At 39.7% G+C, this 27,539-nt stretch overlaps 1 protein-coding gene and 1 long non-coding RNA gene across 4 annotated transcripts in view; one reads left to right on the top strand and one right to left on the bottom strand.

Moving 5' to 3' along the window:
* The first annotated feature begins 6,156 nt into the window (after positions 1-6,156).
* LOC125317307 (ethanolaminephosphotransferase 1-like) overlaps positions 6,157-27,539 on the top strand; it is a 56,386-nt gene continuing 35,003 nt past the window's right edge. For 2 of the 3 annotated variants that reach the window (XM_048287068.1, XM_048287066.1), the window contains exons 1-4: positions 6,157-6,286; positions 19,443-19,511; positions 24,708-24,816; positions 26,902-26,976. In XM_048287068.1, coding sequence (XP_048143025.1) covers positions 6,230-6,286; positions 19,443-19,511; positions 24,708-24,816; positions 26,902-26,976 — 310 coding nt within the window. In that variant the 5' untranslated portion in view covers positions 6,157-6,229. Of the gene's footprint in view, positions 6,287-9,562; positions 9,663-19,442; positions 19,512-24,707; positions 24,817-26,901; positions 26,977-27,539 lie in introns of all 3 variants that reach the window. The other variant, XM_048287067.1, reaches the window with a different exon arrangement.
* The window catches only part of LOC125317310, a 30,498-nt gene continuing 9,971 nt past the window's right edge, over positions 7,013-27,539 (bottom strand). Inside the window, exons 2-4 of the long non-coding RNA XR_007200010.1 lie at positions 20,984-21,165; positions 18,650-18,761; positions 7,013-7,448 (exon numbers count right to left, since the gene is read on the bottom strand). This is a non-coding gene — a long non-coding RNA (uncharacterized LOC125317310). The remainder of the gene's footprint in view (positions 7,449-18,649; positions 18,762-20,983; positions 21,166-27,539) is intronic.

Raw genomic sequence — 27,539 nt, 5'->3', positions numbered from 1 at the left:
GTCCATAAAAAATTTCTGTGCATTATATTTTGGAAGTAATAATTAACATAATTGGTTAGGTAATTTTTGAAGAACTGGTTTTTCAACTACATATACAAGCATATTTGTGTTTTCACAGGCTTAAATAATAGTTTGAGTCCACTGTTTTATCTGATATACTGATTGACTGTATTTGCACTCAAGATCAAATCTACTGCTGCTCAGGGAACATTAAGAAATTGTGTACTTTTTGTATTTTTGTTACATGAAAATTCTATGAAAAATACAAAATTTCTCTTAGCAATAAAAATTGATTTCTTTAGTGAAATCCAGAAAAAAGGGCATTTATTTGTTGGTGGTGCTGTTGATTGCACCAATGTTCCTTAATCCATGTGTAGAAAGAACTCTTTCAAAGACATAAAATGCATTTTATACAGAGGAGTCAAAAGATAAGGAATCTTAAATTACTGAAGTTTGGAGCACTTTTTCATATTGATTGAATGTGCCCGTCCTTCATTCTAATATGGATTTATGGATTCATTTCCTCCTACAGAGCATTAAGTTAGAGCTTTAAAAGCTTTCCAGTGTACAAAGTCTAGTACAGACAATGTCAAATTCAAACACAGAGAAAGGTTTTTGGTTTGAGTCATGTCCTCAGGAAAGTTTTAAAAGTCACAAGCATCCCAGACACTGAATTGGGATGAAGTAGATGAGGAAAAACTCATCAAATATTTTACAGTCTTTCAGGTCAGATAGAGTTTTATAAGTTTGTCAGGCAAGAGATGATCCAAAGGCTTAGGCTAAATCCCAGACAGATCCCAGTCTAGATCCAAAATAACATTTTCTTCTGCAGACTCTGTTGCAGTTTGATCATTCCAGGCTTTCTAAGGTTTTTTTTAGGAAACAACAATAAACACTTCAGTCTTTTTAATCCTCAAGCTACAATGTCAGTTCCACATGAAATTGAATTGTACCATTTCACAGTACAGCACATCGCTATGCTGGGGCAAGCTGTAAACTGTGGAAGAAATGGGGAAAACCCCCCCACAAAACCCCTCAGGGGATTCCAGGTTGCAGTGAATCAAAGAGTCAAGTTCTTACATTCACACAAATTAAAAATTAATAGCTGATCGTTTAAGAATCAAAAGCAAAAATAGGTTTTAAATGAATCAACATACCCAGGAAGCATCTCTTTACCAGCCCTTGCCCCTGGGTCATAAAGACGTGAGGGGCTCCAGCCTCTGGAGTGTCCTGACTGTCGACTGGCACACAGTGGCTCCACGCTGAGCCTAAGCCAGGTCATCTGAGCATCCCAGCTCCAAGTGCTCCCCATGGCATCTTGCAATGGCTGGCTGACATTTTTGTCTTCTCCTGCTATTTCTCTGTGTCAGTGCTATAAAAGGAATATGAGTACATAACTTTCTGACAGACAGACATATTTGGGAAACATATTTGCCTACTTTTTATAAGGTGTCCCTGTAGTTTAATGAGGTAACTGCAAATAAAATAATATTTTCCAAGCTGAAACTGAACGTCTATCATAAAAGTACTCTCTTTTGGCTCTAGCTGGTGAGAAAAAATGCAGGCACATATTCAAAGCTGGAAAAAAGTGGCATATTTTAAACTTCAATCGTTAGACCAGTTTACTCCCACGGAAGCTTTTCCTCTTAACTTATTCAACAAGATTTTAAAATTACTGAGGGGCCGATGACACAGCGCTTTATAAATTTCAGTAACTCTGGATATTGAATTTCCTCTTTTAGGTCTAGTATTAATACTACTGTAGCCTAATTGGTTTTACCATGACTATGGTGTGCCCTTGTGTTGAAGACTTTGCAAACACTCTTCCTGAAAAATGCCTTGCCCAAGGGAGAACAGTATGTTAAAAAGTGGGTAGGGTAATACATTAGTCCCTTCTTCTACTGCTTTGGCAGCTGATCATTTTGGGCTTGCCTTCTACATTATTTCTCTCTGCTTTTTTTTCACTTATTAAAGTAGGCAGGAATGTGCTATTAGATGCCCTCTAGATAAAGCCTATTGCATAGTACGCAGCTTTAAGGTGGGCAATAAGCAAGACAATAAATTATTAAAAGCCAAATTTGCCATACTAGGCAGTCTTCCCGAACCAAGAAACTCCATCATTATTAATTTATTATTATAACTTATAACAGAGAGAAAAAAAATGAAACTCAAGGATTTATTGATTTATTATTTACTTTTTATACTTATATATATGTGCATATATGTATTTATTCTGGGCCATCCTGAGCCCTCATCTATTTGCCTACCATTCTGGTGGATAAGGAATACATTTGTATTCATGTTTGGTTTCTGTTTTTCAAAAAAATACCATTTGAATCTGTTGAACAGCTTTATTTTTAACTTTTTCTTGCATAATCCACTGGTACAATATGTCCACTCTTTCACAATAATAAATAATTATTTTCTTCTCAGTACTACACGTAATTAATAAATAGCACTGAAGACCTGGGAATTCCATTGCTGATTTCACTGAATTCGAATCTGACGTGGAATTATTTCCTCCAAGCTGCAGGAAGCCATGTTTGGATCATGCTCTTAATAAAGTCTGACCTGTTGTAAAAGTTCCAGCCACAGTTTGTGGGGTATGCCCAGCCCCTGCCCTGGAGGGATCTCTGCTGAGATAAGAGATTTCGCAATCGCCCAGCAGGACTCCCTGGAAAGGCAACCACTTCTTTGGTCACAGCGAGAAAAGACAAACCCACAATCCTTTAGGAGACCCCATGCAGATCCTTTGTAACCCATTGGTCTTCACCCATCCCCTGTATCCCTATAAAAGCTAAGGCCTCTGCCCCTGTGAGAGGGAGTTCTCGTCCCTGGCTTTCCCCTTCGCCGGAGGGGCCCCACAATAAAGCTCCTTCCGTGTGGAACCAGCCACACGGGCCTTCTCGTCTCTCTCTGGTCTGGCTGGGCCTGGAGGCTGCCCTGCAGAGCTGAGCTGGAATCACGAGCTGACAATCACTAAAGAGCTGACAGTCTCTGCAAGGGCCTTCCTGCCAGCAGCTGAGGGAAGACACCGGGCCTCGGGAAGGCGATTCCTTTCGGGACCATCTCCCCGGACCGGTCACCTCTTCCTGGGTCAGAGCCACTGACCCCATCACCAGCTGTAATAACAGTTGTGAAAAGACTTGAGCTTTTTCTATAGTGGAAGTTAACGGTACTCTGATCTGGCCTTTTGTCTTAATGCTCATCTCATCCACGATCAAGCTCATGAAATGGAAGTTTGTTCAGGTAGTAATACTCACGTGCCAGTTAGAGCTCCTCCTTATGCAGGCTACGACTCATTACTCTTCCAGAAAAGAATCAAGGGAATGTGCTGCAGCCTTCAGGCTGCTTTCACTGCTCTTCCCACAGTCCTGCATGTAGGGCAGACAGCTTGGATCACAGCTCAAACAATTGTCCAGAAAAGAACTCTGAATCACCTCAGATTGAAAAGTATATCCATAGAATAAGCTCTAAATATATACGTGGATATGGCATGGAGACAGTGAGAACATCAGGTGTAGCAGTAAAGCACGTGGCTTGACCTTGGCTTGCACCTGGGCTTGGCTAGTCTGTGTGTGCGGTTTTAGGGGCCAACGATTGATATGAATCATGATGCCTAAATCAAAGAAGTTCCTTAAATCAACAGCTAGCACATCAGTATAATTTCCACAGTATTCTCAAACCCCATCTTATTTGTGTCACAGCTTGCTCTGTGCTGTTCCATACTCATTCACCGGTTCCTTTCCTGCTCTTTAGTGTAACTTATGCTGCCTCCTTTGATGTGCTCATTAGCAGACACAGAACATGCTGAAGTACGAGTTCAAGCAATTGCATTTTTACATGTAAGCAGTCTTTAACATTCCTTGTTTAGTGGAGTAATTCTAAGGGGGTTTTTTAAGTGTTTCATTTATCACCAAAATAGCGTTGAGAGAATAGGAAATAAAATTTTTATTTTCTGTCTGCAATATTGGAGGGGTTTCCAGCCACTGGGAGCTGGAAAAAAGGGGTTTTTCCCCTCGCGGGCCAACACAAGGAAGCCCGGAGGTCAATGCTGAAACCCCTCTGGAAGGCGGCACTCAGTGCCCAGCACACGATGAAAACGGGGCAGAGCTCCTCACCCAAAGGGGCTGTATCCTTCTATCGCTGTTACGCAGGCGAAGGCAAAGAAGTAAAGAGAAGGGACTCTCCGTATGTACTCCACACAGGTTTACTCCCCGGAAACGAAAGGGACGAAGAGGCCAATTGGGGGGAGGGTCCAGGGATCTTATACTGGGTACGGAATAGGTGGGGAAAGGGATCTCAGCCAATGGGATAGAGACAAGCAGGTGACAGGAAGGGAACCAATGGGAACAACACATAGGAGGGACTCAGGGAAGGATCCAATGGGGCGTTGAGGAACAAGGAACTTTCTAGAACTAATACATATTAAGGAAGGAAAATGAATATACATAACTTCATACATAACACAGGGAGACAAAGTATTAACCAATCAGGGGAAAACATACAAAAGGCAAAAACAAGGGACTCATGGGTTCTCACCATGACTGCAAAGTTACATGCTAAACTTGGGTTGCTAACCACCACAGCTGGCTGTCTGAGTTCTCCTCAGGATAAAGAGTAGCTGCAGCCACCTGCACTGCTACGCTATATCTCTATATTTTCTGTATCTTTATATTTTTGACACAGGGCTGCAAAAAGAAAAAATTACTTTGTTTTGCCTACCTTCTACCTTTCAGAAAAACAAGCACCTATTCTACTACTGTCCATCACACTCCTAATAGTTTTTCAGACAAATTTCTGCTTTCATGTTTGGAGCTTCCAAGGTTAGAGTTAAGAAGTGAAAGTGAACTATAAAATGGTTTGGCCAGTTTTAGTAACTTACTTGCATAAAAGAATTGCACTGAGTATGGTAGAGGTCACAAATCTTTTCTTATCTACCCTTGGAAAGTAATCCAATAGCACAACACAACTTAAAAACATGATAGTAACAATGAAGGGGATCCCAAATCAAAATTCAGGGTATAAATATTAATTAAAATTAGAGTTGTCTCATGAAAAACATTAACTCCAAACACTTTAGCTTTCCTTACTGGTATCAAGCTCTTAACTCAGTAACCTGATGCTAAGTTAAAGTTCTGGGTTGTTTTCAAGAGCAGAAGTTTAGCTGCTGCTGCTGTAAGCAGAATGCAGGTGTAAGAACATCTCAATTGATTCATGTGTAATTAATAATACAGAACAAGAACCACTGTATACAGTTTGCACTTAACGATCATAACTTGTATATAATTCCTATCGAACTTGCACAGTTTGTAAAATAACACTGACTCTCATAATACATAAGATGCCTCGTGGGTTGCAAGTAATGGATTTTAATTGATTTGCTTTCTGGATAGATTCCATTTGGTCCATAAAATCTCAGACCCTGATGTGTATGATTTCAACTCTCTCTCCCAGTAGTGTACAGCGAAGGTAACACAAGGTGTCATGCCATATGCTTAAATACGTTTGCAGCTGAAACATTACTCCTGATGTTTTCCAGTCTTTTTTTTTTTTTTTTTTTTTTTGCCTATACCGGTGCCTCACTTCCCTAGAAATCAGGAGGCGCAGAGTGCACTGCTGACTGATGTGGTGTGGCAGGCTCCAGTGCAGGTGTAATAAAGAGACGCAAGACCCAGATTATTGCTGGAATGCAAATATATACCTTAATCCTCAGTGTCACCTGTTTCTGAAACACGTTACTTAACATTGTTTTGTGTAGTGTTACTTGGCACGTTTCGTATTTGTTACTCAGCCTTGTTCTATATAGCGACTTCACGGGCACATCACGACTTCATGAGACTTTACATCGCGCACGCTGTAAATACGGCACCTTTAACAGATACGTAGGCAGAAAAACAGTTCGGAGGTGGTTCTGCGACGTGCCTTGGCTGTGCCCAACCGAATACCGTGAGGTCATCGCGGGTGTGTAACACACGCTGTTGGCAGGCGGGCCCCGGGATGGTCCCGGGGCCGCGGGGGAACGCCTGCTCCCACGGGAGCCGCCCGGACCCAGCCCCGCGGGCACCCCCGGCGCGGACGCCCGGAGCCGGGGGCAGGTCCAGCCCGCGGGGCGCGGCCGCGGAGCCGCCCTCCGCCCGCCCCCGGCCCCGCCGCCTCCCTCACCCATCCTCCCGTCCCCGCCGTCCCTCCGTGCCTCGCTGCCAGCGCGGCGCGGCGCAGGACGGCGATGTGGCGGTGGCGGTATGTGAGCGGCCGGCAGCTGCACGGCTTCCGACACTACAAGGTAAGGGCAGCCCCGGCGCCGGGAGGGAGGGCGGCGGACGGTCCTCCCCGTGTCGCGTCTCTGGGCTCCGGAGCGCTGCGCTCGGGGCGGCTGGATCCCAGCCCAGCCCCGCTGTGCGTGCGGCCCCGGCCGGCCGGGCCATCCCTCCGCCACCGCGGAGGGTCCGCAGGGCTCTACCTGTGCCCGCAGGGGGGATGTCCCGCACCTCCACCTCTGCCCGCCCGCACCTGGCCTGGGCTCGGCTCTGATCGAGTGCGTGCCCTGGGCAGGAGCTGGGCGTTCGCGGGGCGGCAGGTCTCGGTGGAGACAGAGTGAACTGGGTTTTGAGTGAGCATCAACGTCTAGAAAAGCTCTGCCCGTTTTAGAGCAGCGTGGTTTTGGAGGTATCCGGTGTTTCTCTAAGAAATCATGCATTGATGCTGTTTGTCTGGCTCTCTGCAAAGCCTTTGGACACAGGAATGCTCTGGCATTGATAAATAAATAAGAAAGCCAAGGGGAAAAAAAGAAAAACTTACTTTAAATAATTTGAACTAAACCTTGTGTTTGCAAATAACCAGCATGCAGAATCCAAATAAATGGGTGAATCTTTAGATATTTGGATTTACCAGTGTTATGTCACAGACTTAAGAGTTACAGGGGATGCAGTACAGGGAATTATCCAGGTTTGCTTTAGTTGAGGTGCAGGTGTCTGAGATGGGCCATGCCACCCTGTTCACACACCCTCACCCTATTCCCTGTGAAAAGCATGGGGGGCATGCCGGCTTCTACCAACCTTTTATTTTCTGTTCTGTTCAGTTTCCCAGAGCAGCCCCTACACCATGCTCCCCAAGATTCCTGCCTTCTTGCTCTTAACATGTGCCTTCCCAGGCTGGGCTCCAACCAGGGTGCTCAGCTTTTCCTGGTTCCTATCAAGCTCTTCCCTTCCCAGGGCCAGCAGCTCTGCCTGTTCATGTCAGCAGGAATGAAGGTGGAGGAACTGTGGCTTTGAGAGTGTTCTCCATGTTGCTTACTAGGAACTCGTTTTGCACAGCAGCTCATTAAAATGTACCAACCTGTTTGTGTGTCTCCAATGTGAGTGGGATAAAACATTCTGCGAGCTGCTTCTGGCCACTGGGCGTGAGCTGCACAGGTCTGTGCTTGAATGGTGAAGCCGCAGTCTTGCCTGAGATCCGGAGGAGGAAAAATAAAAAGCTATTTTTAGCATAAACGGACATTGTTATTTAAGTAACTTTCCTAAATTATTTGAGTTCATAGCAGAAATACAAGGAACGCTTGTATTACATTCTTTCTTATCACTTGAATGAAAATAGCTTCAAACAAGCGCAGATGCGAAGAATCAAAACAACATTCTTTTGAAAACTTGTAATTGTTGTGCCAAACTTAAGATTTACAGGGTAAAAGACTACCAAAAGACATTTTATTTGAGTCTATTGCTTTCTTGGCAGCATTGCAAAAAAACCTATGTAGGGTGATTTTCTTAACTCTAAGAATCAGCCAATGCTCTTGAGAAGTATCTGTTCATCTGTGTTCTGAAAAAAATGCTGGTAAGTGCAGGGTTTAGAAAGATGAAATCAAATAGTTTTCTGTTATCCCAGTCCCAAGTCACCTCAGATATCTTGGAAATAAATAAATCCAAATGGCACAGGTTACGCACAGAGAAGTACAGCTACATGAGGTTGGTGCTGCTGAGCTGGTTGGGTATCTGCACCATTTTCCTGGTGCTCCAGGTTGTAGGAGGACCTGGCAGGTGATGGCAGCTCTGCCTATTACTAAATGCTGCTCGCAGTGGATTAAAGTACTCCAAAAATACAAAAAGGGTACAGCAAGGAGACACTAATCACTACCACAATCTCTTGTCCCTCACCCTCCCATACCTTGGGCTGCTGCCATCACCAAAGCTTTGCTCTCACCACCTCCCAGGCCTGAGACGTGATCTTCAACCTCCTGTTGCCCTCTGGCTGCCATCTCCTCCCTTTCGGCCTAGGGCCTTACTGCCTCCTGCTCCTCCAGCTTCCCAGCCCCTCTGAGGAGATTGCTGCTTCCTTTGCTGCCTACTCAGCAGGCACTAAACTCTGATCGCTGTGCCCAGCACGCAAGGGTTACTTCTTCTTACAACCTCCTGGCTATTTCTGTACTGTGTTTCCTGGTGAACCCAGCTCTGTGGTACTGTGGAGGGATACGTGAGTTGGCCCTGTGAAGAACCAGGTCATCTCTGAAAGTATTTGTGAGCATACATTCAATATTGAGCTGAAACAATGTATTGCATCTGGACTTGAAGCGTGCATAAAAAACTTTAGGTTTAGTGGCATCCATCTCTCTGTTGTATGTCACACTGCAGCATTGTACTTGTAGTAGTGTCAGTGGCTTAATATACTCCATACTTTGCACAATTTATCTTCTGATCGTAACACAGCTTAAAAAAAATAATTTGTGTAATCAACTCCTTTTGTAAAGGTAAATTTGGCCTGAGAAAAATGCTGTGCAATTTTCAAAATTTTCGCACAGCTGAATGCATTTCTCTACCATGAATGCTCCACTTGTATGTCTCAGGCACTGTCTGACTCCTGTTTGCAGTTGGAGGAGGGCCTTGAGAACAAAACCAGCACAGTTCTTTGCAAAGGGAATGGCAGAGCTCTACTGAATACAAAGACTTCAGCACCCTTTAGCATGTTAGGTCCATGTATATTATAGGCTTTTGAAGCAAGTTTTCTCCAATTACCAAGCTTTGGCTTACATCACAGAGTGATCTCAAAGCACAAAAATGCATTCCCTTAGGATGAACCTAAACCAGCTGTACTGGGAACAAACACACAATTATACTCAATACATTCAGTCCATAGTATTATAATGGAACCAGTTTAATGTGATACCTTCTGAAATCCTTATAGCACTGACATTGGCTCCTCAGGGCTAGCTATTTCACTTTACAAATCTGTTCCCATTGATTCTCTGTGTTAATGAGGCTTTAGCTATTCAGTTTTCCTTTTTCTGCTCAAAACCACACTGAGAACAGGTGGAGGTGTGATGATGAGACCGTTCAGACACAACCCGGAGTATTGCTGCTGTGATATTTCTGCCATCTTCTTGCCTGTGGGGCAGGTGCTGATTCCAGGACGGTTGCATGCTCAGGTGATCTGCTACAACTGTATCGCAGAAGATTCTCATCCCTGGTTTGTGTGCTATTCCTTAGGACATGGAGCAACACAGCTAAAAAGCTACAACCAACTGAAATTGCAGGGTTTGGACCATGTTGTTCTTACGTTTGTATTTTATCAGCGTTTTGCAGTTCTACAAGAGCACCCGTGGAACTACACTGCTACCTTTTTTAATGCCTGCTTGGGTTTCTGTTGGAGACAAGCTGTTCTGCAACAACCAGGTGATGAGTACAGATAAAAACAGGATTTGGTTCTTTATTTTTATCCTTCTCACCAGAATGCAGTAATGTCAGTGGTGAGCTCATGTTGCCATTGCCTCTTCTCATCCCTTCATTCTTAGGATTTCCCTTGCATATTTGCCTTGAGTCACCTTTTTTTACAGTACCTGTGCACAGATGTTTTTCAGGCCAGAAAACTTTGATGCTTTATCCTGTTTCAGAATAAAAGAGATCTAAGAACAAACTATAGAGGCTTGACTCAAACAACAGGCCTTGGAAAAGATTATTTAAAAAATCAGATACAACATTAAAAATTAACATCTGAGGTTCCACATTTTAATCTTGTTTCGTCCACACTGTTTCTATCCTCTAAGCCATATTTTTAGCAGGTAACTCTGTGTTAGGAGGGGAGAGTAAACGAGTTATAAGTTGTTTCATTTAAGTGAGGCATCTGCTACTGTCCCATGTTCTCATAAGTAAAGTAAGTAGAAGTAACTACGATGAAATCATTGGAAAATGGAACCATTTTAAAGAGTTAAAAATGTTTCTTTTAAGAGAATGGAAGCATCTTTAAAGAGAATGGAAACATTTAAAGTTCTCTGTCAAAGCAGGAGGTTCTGTCAAGTGGGATTCTACCTACAGAGCTGTGTCTCTGTCCATTGCTGTTTGATACTTTCATTAAGTAACAGAAGGGAGAATATTGTAAAATCTTCTCTATACTAAGCATTTTGAAGAATGGGCTTATGATTTAAAATATACTTGCAAAGGGGATATAATGGCCAGAAATCAATGTGTAGAAATTCGGTAAACAAGGTACAGCACTTAGGGGAAAGAAAATCAGCATTTCGAACATAAAATAAGAGACAACAGACTGCAGGAAAGATACAGGGCATCAGAGTGTCGACAGCATTGTGGCTGTTACAATGAAGAGAAAAAAGTTCTTAAGTTGGAAGTGTCATAAATATGTCAAAGGGTTACATTTACTCCTGTAGCTGATGTACTGATCAGGTATCAGCTGGAATAATGTGTCCTGCCTTCTTTGGCCCACAGTTTGCCATCCTCAGAATGGCATTGTGAATACTAAGAGGCTTAGAAAAGATGAGCTGTGTGAAACAGTCTGAGCAAAGTGGGAGTAAGAGCCTAGCAGCCAGTTGGTCTTCATGAGTGCCCTTTTAAAGAAAGACAATACATGAGCTTCGGCTGCACAAAGAGAAATTTAAGGTCTGCTATGTCAGTCTTGTGTGGATAAGGCCTGCTGGAACAGGTGCTAAAGGGGATTGGGCAATCATTTTATCAGTCTTAAGAAATGGCTTGATTTCTCTGAGACAAGATCAACAATCTAGTGTTGAGTATTAATAAACCGTTGCTGACACCTTTTTAGGAAAGTTTTGGATAATGTATTCTCTTCTAGTGTGCTGACATGGTTGTTTCTTGCAAACAATGGGGTCATTACCTCATGGAAACTTGATCTGCATCCTTAATGTATACTGAACGTGATCCTGCATTAGGTGAACGCGCTGGGCTAGGGTCTCTCAAATTACATCCCAGCCCTCATTTTGGAGGGTTAGAGAAACAAGATCAGATGTATGATGCTCACATTTCAAGGTCTGACTCTTTCTCTTATACTTGCTTATACCAGAAGAGCAAAGTGTGTTGAGTATAAGCTAGTGAATTACTGTCTGGAAGTTTAGGATCCACCCAGAAACAAGACTGGATTTCTGTGGAGTCTATGCTTTTCCAAGGCTACAAGTGTAACTATGAGATTTAGAAAAATCGTGGGTTCTGCTCACCTTACTTGAACAGTAGTTTTGCTTTCAACTCTTGTAACACAAGGAGTTTAAATGATTTTGAAAATATAGGATAAGAGAGTTTAATTTGCATGCTTATCTGGAACTTCTTTGGAGACATTCAGTAGTGCTCATGCAATAATGCTCATTGCACGTGGACAATGTTATGTATGTTGAGTACTTTTGTTACATGTTTATTATATTGTGTTTTTCCACGTAGCATTTTCAGGTTTTTTCACTAATATTGTATTCCAAATATTATCTGAAAGCAGTTATCAGTTGTGTGTGCTGTAGTTAGATTTTTCAAACCACTGCAATTTAATAAAGTCCTTGAATATTTGAGGCAGCAAAAACTAATGTCATCTGGCTTCAATAAAACCATGACTCAACAGCCCACTGTTCTACAAATAAAATCTTGCAGTCCTCTTCATGTTACTTTGATGGATTGGAAGACTGGGGTTGTAATTAAATGTTGTTGAATAGTAAGTGAAATAAACCAAACCATTACTCTTACATTATCTGTCACTGCGTTCATGTGTCTCATGTGTCAAAGAGCCACAGTCCAACTGAATATGTGATTCTGAAAGACAATCTTTATGCACACATTACCTCTTTTTCCTCATCCTGTTGTAATTGTAGCTGACATAATGTAGCATTTCAAGATTTCTGTAATCATTATCTTCCTTCTACGTATCATATGCTAATGAACCAAGAACTTAATGAAATCGCGTCACTGAGATGCTGCAGTTGATATCACTTGTCGCAGGACTTTTTTCCCAATCATGGGAAATTGTCCATGGTTTTGAGTGCAATATTATGCCCATGAATTTATAAAGGTTCATTAGATCACTTTTAGGACAAATATGCTCAATATAAAGAGTTGTGTGCCATGTTGAATCTCATAAAAGTGCAGATACCAACTGCATAATCTCATTTTATTGCTTTATCAAGAGATGTTAGTGTTCTGAAGTGCTTATTGGATTTTTATGTGTAGAATATGCATGTGATGCCTTGTGGGGCTACCTAAAAACAGAGGCTAGACAAAATTAAGAGGATGAAAGCAGGTATTTATTGAAGGGCCTTCAATAAATGTACACTATGGGTACAGAGCCCTAGGGCTACACCCAAAATGGACGACAGGTTTTTCACACTTTTATAAGTTTGGTCCATTTGCATATCAGGGTTAATTCTCCAATTACAATTTCAGGTAATGATGTCATTACCCCAAGTTTGTTCCCCCTTTTTAGAGGCTTTGTTTACATATTTCAGGGCCTGGGACAACAAGGTGTCCTTGATGTCCAAGCCTAGAGAGGATTTGTTATGTCTAACCAGAATGGGAGAACAGTAGCTAACAGGCTATATGGAGTTTTAGAGTTACACACTAAAGCAGTACAGGATCTGGAAAGTATAAAAGCCAAAATCCTAAGGCATCACATGTATACATATGTATTTTTGTTTATTCATCTGTGTTTTAATAGAAGACTAATTGCAAAGATATATCTGTGATTTGGTTGTGGATTGTTTGCTATAAATCTAGGGGAACCCTTCTTCTAAGGGTTGTTTTATAGAGAGAGGAATCTTTCTGTGAAGTATTCCCTCTCTTGTGCATCAGGATATTAGATAACACAAGGGTTTAGTGTATGTGCTACAGAACCCCTGTTTAGCATCTCTTGTGAAAACTACAACACACTTTTAACCTGTCTTTCCTTTGGGCCTGGAGTGGTTTCTTTGGGTTCCCCAGGGCCTTAGGTGCACACTCTGGCAGAGCTCCAGCTGGATAGGTACTTGGTCTACTGTTTGATCTTTAAAGGGCACATACATGTTTGTACACACACAGAAATAGGTGTAGCACAAAATCCTTCTGTTGTTTCCTTTTACCAAGTGTAGAAGACCAGTCTGCACAAAAAAACCCCATAGAAATCAACTGTCTTGCTATGTTAGAGCTTCTTTGAATAGCGAGTTAAGGATCAGTTGTGTAGTTCCTTGAGAGTGTGCAGGTTTTGGTTTTTGCAGGATTTATATTTTTACCAATCTGGGCCAGCCTCTTTGTCCCTTTACAGCAGCACACATGTAGCTGTCTTCTATTATCCCTTGCTCAATATTTAATCATGTTTCTATGTTATTTTTAATTATTTTGGCTTTGTTGTTAAGTGCTTGAACGTGTCCCACTGAACAAAGTCTTTTCCTGAAGACAAATTAGGCAGCATCCTTAATATAACTACTATTAGTTGAAAAATGGTTGCTGACTTCCAGTCCCACTGGCTGTCCACCTCTCTCTGGTCTGTATAAAGCACTTGGTTTTGAGCTCCTGGCTGAGCCTCCATTGAGAAGGAGGAGACCTGCTGAGGTCCCTTCTGACCTGAATGATCCTGTGATCCAAACCCATGGTTCTGTGATCCTAAGGCAATGACACTGCTCTGCAGGCAAGGGGATGTGCCACTAGCAGGCATGAGTCCCTAAGAGTAGCCTGTCCTGAACCACAGCTCTTATGTGCCCATGCCCTCATGGACATGGGTCCATACCTACTTCATTAAGGGAAAGGATGTGGCCTGTGACTCAACATGTGTGTCAGGATTCCTGAAAATGAGGAGGTGAGTGACAAATATACCTATGCAACAAAACATCCCCCGGACAGCAGTTTGTGTAATAACACCTTCCTGATGACTTAGTAATACCAACCACAATTGTTGAATTGCACAAACCATGACATTCTAGTATTTACTAGGAATAGTATCAGGTGGAAGGAAAATCTAATTATATTTCCTATCTGTAGGGTGCACAGGCTAATGGAACTGAAGGGGGCAAAGTGGGAGGGGAGAGAAGAGTTCAGGAGCCAAACTTGTACAGCCTCTTCCTTCACAGTGCAGCTGCATCCAGCCCTAGTACAGGCTTATAACTCCTGGACTTAGATATTGGTGACCTTATATATATATGGGTGGGGAGAAATGCAGGATAGTCCAAACTATCTCCTACTGTTTAAGCAGTAGGAGATAGAAAATCCAAGCCATTAGTTATGAATAATTAACTAACTGATGATATAATGTAAAACAATTCTATTGTTAGAAATAACAGGACTGGGTTTTGGAATACATGAACACTTAAACTGCTGAACATATTTGGCATCCACTGTGTTGTGGAGCTCTGTTGTTTATAGCATGCTTCTCTTTCTTTCCTTTGTGAAGCTTTTGTTAAAATCCAATATTGTGTCCCATAACAACTACAAACCTGTAAAAAACATATATGAAGTAGAATTAAACTCCACATGTTTAATGTAGTCTAGGAATTGGAAAGATTGATGGAAAATTGTTACCAGATGTGCCAGTATTTCCGTATTTTCTTTAATTTTTGTCTGGTTCCTGAAGTGTAATGTATCACAGAAGCCAATTTCATGTTGCATAAGACATTGCCCAGAGGGGTGATTTCCCACTGAGCTCTCTTGAATAGCGACTGGTTCATGCCCTGGATTGGGAGGGTCATTTTGCAGCTTTCAAAACCACAAGAAAACCTCATCTTGTGCAAAAGAGAGTCCATTGTCATGCCTCCCATCCCCTTGTCTGTCATTTACAAAACACAGGTGTGGTGAATGTAAATGACTGAATGGCTCAATATGGTGCTACCTGGGACAAGATGATTTAAGTACAGGAAAGGAATAGTCTGTTAGTATAAAGAGCAGCTGGAGTTGAAATAATTATGTAATGTAGTTATGCAACTACATTTCTTGCAGCTTGCTTTCTCTCCTGACTTTGAAGTTTATGTAGACATGTTTTATATTTTTCTCTTCATTGTAGTCATTCCAAAATTTTATTCTTGTGATGCCTCCACAATGCAAAGCTGGAGAGGGCTAGGCAGTCCAGTGAAGATCCAGTGTCTGCTCTCACTAATGGTTAGCTCACTCCTTGTTTGGGTTTTGTTTGTTTGTTTGTTTATTCTCTCTAAAGTCTCCCCAAGGCAATAGCTGGGCTTTGGTTTGGAAGTAGTCTGTTCTGGAGACAGTGCACATCATTTTTTTGGTTTCACCATCCTTCAGCACTCTGCCAACATGGGCTTTTGGGTTTTTGAACATGCACAGCAGACAGGGCTTGCTTTCATGCTCTGAAAGTGCCATATTGCTGGGTTACAGTGTAGTCTCCAGATTGTTTCAAATACTTTGAACTTAAACATACTGAATGCTAATGATGTGTTGGGTGTGTGGGGCCAGATGATGAGGCCCAACACCCCTCTAGCAGATGCTGTGCCGTGTGGATGTGACCAGTTTGCAATAATGGGAAGTATTTCTAAGCTGTGTGGATGTGAGCCAGAGGTACCATTTGTCTTGTATTTAGCAGAGCAGACCTTGATCACTGTGAGGGCTTTTGCCCCTCGGTGTTTGGCTCTACTCTGTCACTGCAGAACCATTGTCTTTCTTCTGTGTAGCCAAACCTTTGCTTTTGCTCATTTTTCTTTCTTTTGTTTTTCTGCTACTTTTTTAAACTGTTTATCCCTTTCTCCCTCCTCCTCTTTAATCTTGTTTCCTTCCCCTTTAACACAGGTGACCAGCACAAACTTGATGCTGTGCTGGATCCCCTAGGTGGAAATTAAGATGCAGGAACACAAAGTAAAAGCGCATCTCATGTGTGCTGCAGAGTCACCATGTATGTGTGTACATGTTGGGTGTCTGTATTCTACTTTCCAGCTCTGCTAGAAGCCATTAACACTGAGAGAGAAAGCAGATGGCTTTCAAGGAGATATCAGCAATTAAATAAAACCAGAAGAAGCATTTTTAATTTGGGAGTAAGATGGAGTCAACGCCATTTTTCCTATTCCCCCACTACTGCTGTTTCCTCCCAACTGTTACAACTTCTTTTAAAAATAATTGAGAGAAGCTTTCTGATTATTCCAAGCCCTTCTTCTTTGTATAAGGGCGATCAATCCCTTTCCCAGGGCAGAAAGTGTTTGCAGGGAAGTGCTTAGTACTTGTATGAGTCTTGCACTTAAAAACCTCCAACAGGCTTATCCTCTCCACTTCTGTCTTTTAGTGTAAGTGCCCTGAAAATGACAGAATTACACAATAGCAAATGGCAGTGCTTTTTTTTACGTCAGGTTCAGTGACTCTTGCATTCATGTTCATTGATCGTAATGTGAGCATGTTACTCAGTACTTAACTTTTCTGAGCAGCCATGAACATTAAACTCCTGAGGATTTCAGTGCCTTGAGGTTAGTAGCTTCTCGGGAGCAGAACAAAGCAGAGGATTAAACTGTATGGCAGACTTTATTTGTCCAGTTTTATTTTTTGCCATGACTGAAAACTGTTTTTCCATGGGTGTTTTCTTTGGTCTAGCTAAAATAAATTATTGTTGAGGGAAGAGCAAATTTCCATTCTTCTGCACATCTGCTGAATGTTCCTTCCCCACCCAGAGGACCATGGTTCAGCCACAGACATAGAAATCAACAGGATGAAGTGTGGTGGGTCTTGAAATGTCTTTAGGTGACAAAAGCTGGCTGTAATTCTATTTTTTTTTTCCTCAATTATGTCTGTTTTGATTTTTGATGCTTGACTTTGGAAACTGTGTCTCATGTTTGTGTCTATTATGTAGAGATATGTTGGAAAGCTACATAATCTCTCATATTTTCCATTTAAGAAAATATAAAAATTACATAATACCTATATAGTCTCTTATATTTTCTCTGTAAGAAAACAATTTCAAAGAAATGAGACTGGTTTTCCTTTTTGTCCTTCTAAGAGAAAGCAATAGTTCTGAACAGCCAGTGAATATGTTGCGTAGAAAGCCTCGTTTCACTGTTGTTGTTTAACTATAATTTTCTGCTTTTATTCATGACTTTGACTTGGGGGTGAGGGAAGAAAGAGAATGCCAAAGCAGAAGCAAGGGTAAAACTCAGTTGTTTTGACCTTTGCACATTCTTATCCAGGTATGACTGAATGCTGGTCAGCAAATTGTCCCATATCTCACATGGTCTTTGAATACCAGCTAGGGTAAGGAAATGGGCAGGAGCCACAGTGAAACTTTGGGCAGACTCCTGATTACCTGGAACCTCAGAAGTGCTAATGGATGCTTTGAATTTTCTTCATTTTCAGAGGATTTCCATCGTTCTCATGTGAATTAAGTACTAGCTGACTGGTCCATTGGCATAGGTATTATATGGCTTGGTATTACTGTTAATTTTGGAACAAATCTAAGCAAAGCCCACAGGTTTGGGTAATTCACATGCAAGCTGAACTATCAAAAGATCAAACAGTTGTAATAATCAATGTTTGAAAGATAGATGCAGCATCTGGACCTGCAAATACATACAGAATAATGAAAAATTTAGTTTTACCTGCGTATTCATTTTTTTCTGAGGTAGTGTATTTAAGAATCCTAATATATATTCTGATGGAAAATCTGTTGATGACAAAATTGCATTGGGTTTTAGGTAATATGGGTGGCAGTAGCAGAGAAAAATTACATATAATGTGAATACTAATACTTCCAGTATTTTTAGAAAAATAAAAATCAATGATATACACTTCATTAAACTGTACATTTTATTCCCTTCAGAAATTTAGGCAGCCTGGTCTGACCAGTTGCTGCTAGGTTATTTTTTTATATTTGTCAGTATGTATTTACAGTGTATAGCTGTGTTATAATAATTTTATGAGATGCTATATTTATGATCTGTGATTTAAGCTTGAACACATAAAATTACTACGTGAACGCTTTGTTTTGTCCAGAAGGTAATTAAAACATATCCTTTGTATTCAGATAGGAAAAGAGACTGTATGGAAGAGTTCCTAAGTATTTCATTTGTAGGTACCTGAGTTTAAGACAAGTGCCTAGGTTACTTTAATAATTAATGACTTGAAAAAGGTATTTCCAGAGTGCAGTCTCCTCCAAAGAGTACTTGGCTAAGAGAGGTCAATAAATTAACTATATATACGGAGAGACGATTAACTGTTAGCTGAAGTTATGTGAAAGGACAGACTCTTTGTCATCAGCTCTTCTGCGAGTGAACAACTTTGTCAAACTGTGGTCTAACACATCCCTATGTTACTGCCATTGTCTGCACACAATGTTTGGATAGTGCTATATATAGATATATCTGAATCTGTGTGTCATATGCATCATCCTAACATCATTAAGACATATATGCACTTTCAAAGTCCAAGAATTTCTGAAATAATTACATGTACCATCCCAATGATGGATAACCTCTTCCAATGCCTACCTGCCAGGGCTCAAGTATGTGGTTTTGAGTGATATTATCAGTTAAGATTGTTCTTCCTCAGATTATTCTCTGTTCTGCAGTCTCAAGGCAGGATAAAACTTGATACTGTCCTCTGCAGAAAAAGCAGACAACAGCAATTCAGGGTGGCCTTGGATTTCTGAAATATTTTGTTTGCAAAAGATACAGATATGTACTCACTGGAATTTATAAAACACACATATTTACATATATTTTAAGTCTATCCAATAGAGAAATTTTATTGTGATAATGAACTGTGCTATTTTAGAGCTCATTTTTATAATAACATTGCCTTGCATGAATTAGCATAGTGCAAATGCAACTGTGTTACTATGACAAAAGCTGTGTATCTCTGCAAGATAATATTCCACCTATGAACACATTCCATATTTACTATCTATCTTACATACTAGCAATGAACTGGTGCTCAGACTGTGCATTACTGGAAGTGCAAATAAAGGTGTTAAATCCAAAATATGGTAAAAATGCAGAATCTTAGAGGGTTGTAAAATTAACAAGAATTTAAAAGTAAATTGTGACTGCAGAGCTGTTTGCCATTTCACAAGCCTAAACCCTTGTGTTAATACATAGAGTTGCTAACAAGGTAATGGTAAATTAGGCCAGTGCTTTTAAATTAAATAAAACCCGTATGATTCAGAATAAAATAAAATTGCACCAGTCTCACTGAGTGCTCTTAGATGCTGAAAGATATGTAGTGCTGGAAAAATAGCCATTGTTCAGTGCTTTGTTTAACATGCTTGCTTTTTCCCCACAGTACAGTGCTGTGGATACAAATCCTTTATCTGTGTATATTATGCAGCCCATCTGGAATAAAATTATTAAGGTAAGAATTTTATTTAATAAAAACTTGACATGTTAATGTAAGAATTTGTTTTAAATACAGCATGTATTTTCATTTAGAAATACATATTGATTAATAAAGCTGAAATGAAGATATCTGATAAAAGAAAACAAATGTTGCAGGATATATAGCTGTGTTTAAGGTATGTTGTTTTGAGATTATCTTTTTTTAGAAAGAAATGGCTTGTTTCTTTTTTTCTGATTGCTGTAGAAAAGGCATCCATTCCTTTTTTACATCTTTCATTATTACATCTTTCATTAAACAGCTTTGCAGACATGGATGGTTTTACTTCGTACAGGTTATTTTTGTGCAGCATATGCTGCCTAACAACAGCGTGGCTTTCTCTCTGTGCTGTGCATATGATTTTATGCAAGCACTGTCTCATTTTCTCCCAAGGGGACTTGCTTGAGGGAGCCAGGCATTCCTCTAAGAAGCTGAAAATGAGAGTGGTTACCATGATCACCATAACGATTGGAAGATGCCATCTTTTGAATGCATTACAATCTGCAGTTTTTAAAAATAAACCACTCACAGTTAGTTATGCTGTTGTTGGCAAAAAAAAAAAAAGCTGTATCTCAAATAAATATGAACTTTATTGATCTCTAAAGAAGCAATGACTTCTGCATCTGCCTCATTACAGAAAGTGTTTAGATTGGAGTAGAATTGAAAATAAACCTTTGTACAAACAAAAAAGGATGTATGTGGTCAGAGTGCTGTTGGATCTGCCATCTTTGGGTGCTATAATTCAGGTGTTGCTTATTCTTGATATGGTAGGAAAATCATAATCTCTAGTTCATAACCTTAAAGTAATTTAATGAAAAGTGTTTATATGACCTAACTGAACAATTAAAAAGCAACCTGAACACGGGATGAGAAAAAAGCAATTCGAAGATGTGACACTGAATTCAGTAATTCAATTCAGAGACTTTGCTTTTATTCCCACCATAATATTGAGGAAAACAATGATGGAAAAAAAGCCGCTCCAGTACTCTGGCATGGGAGATGAGTAGAAGCTTTACTGTGCACTTGCCCTTTGGTTTAGGAGATGGGTGGGTATTCTTCTGCTAGCACATTGAACGAGGAGTGTTGTCGATGCAAAACTTCCTTTGGAGATAAGTTCTTCTAATGGTTGCAGCATTTTACCACAAGAAAAGCAACATTATTGAATGTCCCCAGGTAGCTTAGGGTGATAGGTCCTATAAAAAATGTGTCCTCTTTAGATTTTTTTAAATCTTACGGAGTTTTAGGTGTGCAGGATTTAGTTCTCTTCTTGCTGGAGGAGAACCCAAACCAGAGCAAAGAACCTAAAACCTATTTCAACAATCTGAGTACAGAACCAAAGACAGAAGTGGGTGCTGTCTGTACTGTGCCATTTGGTTTGGTTTGAATCCTGAAGATACAACGATGAATGTTCTACTTTGCCTTCTGGTGCAGGAGGGTTACAGAATACTTACCAGTGATGTGTCACAAGGATTTGAAGGGAAATTATATTTGTCTCAGCTTTTGTAAAAGTCGTCATTCTAATGTTAAAAGATACTGCCATGTAGAATCAAAGTCCTGCAGAGGAACTGGCAGCAGATAGCTGCAGAGGGAAAAGCAGTATGTAACTGAGATTGCAGTAGAGTCTACGTTGCTCCTAGAAATAAAAATGAGAACTGTGAGAGCACCAAAATTATTGGCCACAATATAACTGTCTGTAAAAATATCAGTAGGAATGCAAGTTGCTGTAATGGTTTTGTTCTTGAACAGCACATTACAATAGGGAGATTGGGATAATTGTTAAAGAATTTTTAAAGAATTTTTTGCATCTAATATGTTCATTCAAAATTGAGCTGTACAATTGTGTATCTTGATGACTTGGAGAAGTTCCTTCACTCTGTTTAGACATCCTGATACATCCATTTTCAGATATGAATCAATTATCTTTTAGTTTCCAAACTGGTGAAAATAAAAATTCCACCTGGACTATTTTGACCAGATTCTAGAGGAATTTTAAAAAAGCAACCTTAAATTCACAAAGCCAAGCAAAAAAAAAAAAAAAAAAAAAATCTGTGACAACAATGGCTTGGGATTTGGGTCTTGCCTTTCATATGTCCTAATGGCAACACAATTTTCTCTGTATTCCATAACACAGAATTCATTGAAAGACATGTTACAAGACTTTACCATTCATTGTAAAGTGTATTTTCTATGTTATAAGAAATTAGGAGGAGCTTGACCTTAAAGATCTGTGAATTTGTGAGCTGAAAAAATATTGTCATAACCCAGCTCATTTATCTGTGTGGATGCTGGACAATGAGAGGAAAAGGAAGAAATCCCACTGCAATACACAGGTGTATGCCAGCTTCACTGAAATCAATTATACTCCCCTCTGTTGCATTTATGAACTTTGAATTTATCACTAGAATTGGGCAAGAGTAGAATTTTAGTAGTCTCAGGTGACTTAGTGAAGTTTGAACAGAGCTTTATGTAAATGTGTACTTCACCATTTATTATACTAATTTATTATACCATTTATTATACTAATAGCTGCTATATTAAAGCATTTGCTGTTTGTATTAAGGCTTTTAGAATGAGTGGTTGTAGAGCCAGAGAAACAGAAATCAGTTAACACTTTGTGGAACTAAGAGTTTTTTAAAAGGTTCAAGCACACAAGGGTTTTGCCAGAGAGCAGATGTGATTCTCTGCATGGCAGCTCCAGTTGTATTAATCATATAGCACATTGATGTATTAGACCTCTACTGTCTGTTAATTAGATAATAAAGATTGCAGCTCATCCTTCTCTAGCATACTAATAAATTCACGCTGTATTTTTGCAAGGTGTGTAAGAAGTTAGTCTTGAACACCCTGTGATTTTCTAATTATGAAATAGGGTGATGGTAGTGTAATGCCAACCAAAAGGATAAGGGGCATTAAATATAACAAAAGGGATTTTGCAACTGGAATACTTTCCAAATACCTACACAGATTAGGTTCAGTAAGGATCAAAAGAGCATGCTTAAGGGTTTAACTACAGGAGAGTCTGTTTTCCTGAGGACAGAACTCCTGTAACTGTTTTTCATGGTGTGTCTGTTAGCCAAAGGGATTGCAACTATAACAACATCCTTTGAAGGTTTCCTTCTTAAAATACACAGTGTTAGCAAGAAAGTGGGTTAAAATAACTTCTTCATGTTTGCACCATGTAAGCATAAATTATTTCCTGTAATAACTTAATAATGACATTGTGACTGTTTGGAATGATGAGCCTAATTAGAAAGCAGATGTTTGTGGTGCCCCACTTGATTTAACAGTCAACAATTCCTATGAATAGTCCAGGAAAAGGCAATCAGTTTAAAACAATGCATTGGGTGGCATCTGTATATCCATGTAAACATTTCATCCACAGTGTTTTAAAGCACTATTTTGATCTATGATTTAGATTAAAAGAGACAAATCTAGAATTTTTTCAGTGTCTGTGCTTCTTATTCCACATGAGGTCGTAGCCACCAGATAAATCCCCAGCAGGAGATTCATCTTCTGCATCCTCAGGTAGCAAAACTGGGAGCTGTGCAGCTCTTGCTGCATGCTGAGCATACAGTCAGAGTAAGAAAAGGCAACCATGCAGTGAAGGACTCCTCCTTAGATGCTCTCCAAAAGAAACTTCAGGGGGCATTTGCTGTTCCTTTTTTTAGAGGTTTAGATTTGCCCTTTTGAACACTCAGAATGATAGATATGTTACATTTTTTAAATTATGGCTGTAAGCATTCCATGGTGTATTTTAAGCACTATGAGAGCTGACATACAGTGTTTTAAAATTAGTGATAAAGTCCTGCCAATAAAGAAAGTAAATATCAAATATAATAGTTTTCCCAATGTTATTACAGAAAACATCTAAGAAACATAATGGGAAAGTGTTCAGGAATTCTAATCTGATTTTTGGAAGTGCACACTTAGTCTGTACACCATCAGTTGCACAATTTCTCCTGAATATTATAAATTGCTCTATAGTTGAAAAAGATAATCTAGTTAGGATAGTTAATCATTCCAAGCATTCAGATTTTAAAAGTAAATTTTTCATCTAGTAGTAGGATAGAAGAAATGTAAAGATGTATACAAATTACTATGTATTCATCTAGCTGACTAGTTCAGCTAGCTAGTGCAGAGCTATTAACAAACCATTTGATTTCAAAACTATTGTTAGTATCAGAAATTGGCTTGATTTTCTTTAATATAGTCTTGTAATATTTTATAGTGTTGTAGTAGTTTATAAACATTTTGAGTCCTTAGACACTCCAAATAATTTAATTATAAGTCTCCACTGTTTTTGTGTTTTAAATATATCGATAATGTGTTTGAGAGATGGTAATGGTTGATACTTAGTATTTCTGCAAATGTGTTCTGTCTAAAAATCATGTAGAAAGCTGTGTATGCTATTTCAAAAAATATTCTGGAGAAACCATGTTACTTGGGAAGATTATTGCCAAAAGGGATTCCTGTCGCAGTGTAAGGAGCATCTTAAAGCCACAGGGAATGAATACCTGAGAATGGTTATTAGGACAAAGAGGTTTAGGTAAAGGCAGAGAGTCCTTTTCAGCACCCTACAAAGTAAAATGAATTAATGGAGTGTTTATAATCGATGAGTAAATAGGCAGACCCTGTCAGAAAGTTACTATCTAGAGAAGAAGGGAGATGCTTGTAACAGGGAAATCTTCTGAATCTAAAAGTGTAATGCACTCAGGGTCTGATTTTGTTGATATTTTGATTAAGAAATTATTCACATACTTTGAAAGAAGAACTTTCCTTGTTAAAGTGTGGGAACAGAGTACTTAAGAAACCTGCCACGTGGATGCTGAATTACCACACTGGGGTGCTGCAGTCTTCTTTCAGTTCTGATACAGCTGATCACAAAAGGCTTTCCTTGTTGGCTGGGTAAATAAGGATAACGTACAACACAGGGAATACAATGTTTTAAAATGTCATTCTTACCTCAGTCACAAAAATCAGGCAAAAGGATTTCATTTGAAAATAAATTTCAGACATTAAAACTGTATTTTAATTTGAAAATGGGGAAATATACACAAATCTGAACATTGCTGATGTCATAAAGGCTTCTTTCCTGATACAAAATATTTCATTAAAATAGGATGTACAATTAGAAATACAATTTTTCTGAATTTTTTCCCCTTTGTTTTTTAACAGATGGTGCCTTTGTGGATTGCTCCCAACCTGTTAACATTCTCTGGATTTGTCATGATTTTATTTAATTATTTTCTATTATCTTTTTATGACTGGGACTACACTGCCTCAGGTAAATTTCTTCACACTGTAATTTTTCAGAATAAATGAACTGCTTATACTTCTGAATGTTACAGGGAGCTATCAGACACTTGAATCTTCCACTTACTCCCTTAATGAGGCTCCTATATGTGCATGTAGAAGAATCTACCTCACACATAGCATTATAAATTTAGATCATTTTATTGAAAAATCTTATTTTATTTTACCCCTAAAATGGGTTTCAGCATATGCTGCTTGAAGTCTCTGATAAGATCTCATTTTATTTAAAGTTCATTCCAGGGTTTAAATACACAGCCAAAATCCACCTGAATATTCTCCATAACATTTTCATTGATTTCACATTTCCTAATACCTAAACTGATGCCTGAATGAGTTCATTTCCCTTTCATTACTCCACACATACACACCCCCTATTCAAGACTACTTCTAGACAGAAGCATAGTTTCTAAATAAATGTCTCTTCAAATTATGACTTTCGAAGTTTGACTCCATGTTTGCTCCTCATTGTAAACTAAGTCAGAAATTTTTTGGATCTGATTGCTCCTGAGTGTAGGACATGTTTGGTTTGGGCTTCTCAGACCAGCTCTTGGAGGCCACAGAAAATAGTAAGAATCTTCCAGGTGATTAATATGTAAAATATATTTAGATAAAAGGCTTTGATTTTCTTTAAACTAGACAATTTAGTGAAGAGAACACTTTTATTTCCTGAAATAACTACATTTAGCTGCCTTTCTTTTTTTATGCCTGTGGTTAGCTTCAGGATGTACCCTTTGGTGTGAGCTGTTTGTACATTTATCATAGCAATTCTAGAGGCAGGGATACTTATTAGCAGTTTTGGGTCAAAAGTTACATTTTGAGGACCAGCTTGTTAAATAGTTGTCTGGCCTCATTCTTAAACACTTGGGGTTTTTTTATCAATGCAGATGATAGTTACTCAGACTGTAATAAAAGAGCATCCAGAACAGATCTTTTCAGTGGGATGATGTTATCTTGACACATTCTCAGCAGATATATGTGGAACTTGAAGACATTTGAAATGGTGATTAAGTCTGTTAGAGTTGAGACCTGTATGAGTAGTTTGCAAGCTCTTCCTCAGTCCACATCAGTACCCATCATTTCTCAATTTTTGGAAAACTTTCATGCAAGCTAAAGAGCATTTTGGGTATCATATATCAATCCTATACCTAGGATCAGAAATAAACGACCTAATTTCCTGCACAGTTGGTTTTCATTCTACAGTTTGCAGATTTGTAGCTAGGAGTCAGGAATTGTCATCGTTTCTTTCAGAATGGTGAGATGAGGCACTGAGAGAAAGGTAGTCAGGGCACTACTTTAGGTGCAGGCATCTCCTGGCATCTTTCATGCAAAGACACACCTCTGTATGCTGGAATTCCCTGTGTTTGGTGCCAAATGACAGAAACCTGAGAGAGCATTGCATTTACAGTTGTTTAGTGTTGATGTAGTATTGGGTGATGTTTAAGTTAAATAGAACCCTCTTTGGAAAAAGGATCGATTTCCTTAAAAGAGCAACAATAACCTTAGGTTAGTGCTATCAGCAGAGCAAGAACAGAACTGGCCTCTGTCCAATTCAGCTATCTCTTCCTTTTTCTCAAGAGGAAAAAAATAAGGGTGGTAATATTTCTGCTAGCCTAAGGACAAAAACTTCCTGTTCAGATCTGTGTGGTAAAAGTGCTACACAAACCCCAGACTGGCACTGATAATCATGCTTGAAAACTTTTTTTTTCCCCTCTATATAGTCCATGAACATTAACTAATTTTTCAATGGATAGTCTTCCCATGACCTGTGAAAATTTTTGCCTAGTTATTATCATTGTTTTGTGCAATACTAGAGTCATTTCAGGACCAAAACCCTCTGCATTACCTTTTGTCCTTTACGGTGTAAACACATTGAAGCCTGCTCAGTGCTTCTTTGCTAGAGCTCACCGATGCCCGAAGGTCAGACGCCAGCATTGCAATCTGTTTGATGCAGTGGGTTAATCAGTGGCAGCTCGGTTGTATGTATATGTGTATCTTGGGGGATTTCTTTGGTGTTAACCCCTGTTACACTGACTCACTCCCCCCCCATTTTTTTCAGGTACCAGTCCTGGACTTGTTCCCACCTGGGTGTGGCTGTTCAGTGCTTTTACCACCTTCTGTGCTTACGCTTTAGGTAATGTATAGTGAAATAATTTGCATGTCTGACATTTTCATGTAATTTTATCTTCAAATTTACTGGTGCTGATTCTGAGATAAAGAGGCATTGTGGCTAAATTACTGATCTCTTTCCAAAACAGCTCTCTTTTTGATTAAAAACAAACCAACAAAAAACCCCCAAGCCACAACACAAGAAAAACCCGTTCATAAGACTTAAACACCCCCCCCCCCAAAAAAGCATATTAAGTAATATATTAGAGGATCTATTACAGTAACTCTTATCCATCTTGAAAGTTCAAATTATTTTAGAGATACAATAGAAATCATTATATAGCAGCAATCTAGTTCCAATCCCCCTGCCGTGGGCAGGGACACCTTCCACTAGATCAGGTTGCTCAGAGCCCCATCCAGCCTGGCCTTGAACACTTCCAGGGATGGAATGTTCCCAACTTCTCCAGGCAACCCAATCCAGTGCCTCACCACCCTCACAGTAAAGGTTTTCTTGCTAATACCTAATCTAACCATACCTTCTTTCAGTTTAAATCCATTCCCTACGTGCCCTTGGAAGAAGTCCCTCTC

Source organism: Corvus hawaiiensis, chromosome 26 (genome assembly GCF_020740725.1).
Source record: "Corvus hawaiiensis isolate bCorHaw1 chromosome 26, bCorHaw1.pri.cur, whole genome shotgun sequence".
Classification (NCBI taxonomy): Eukaryota; Metazoa; Chordata; class Aves; order Passeriformes; family Corvidae; genus Corvus; species Corvus hawaiiensis.
Note: the sequence above shows the minus strand (reverse complement) of the source record. Positions and strands in the feature narration are given on the sequence as shown.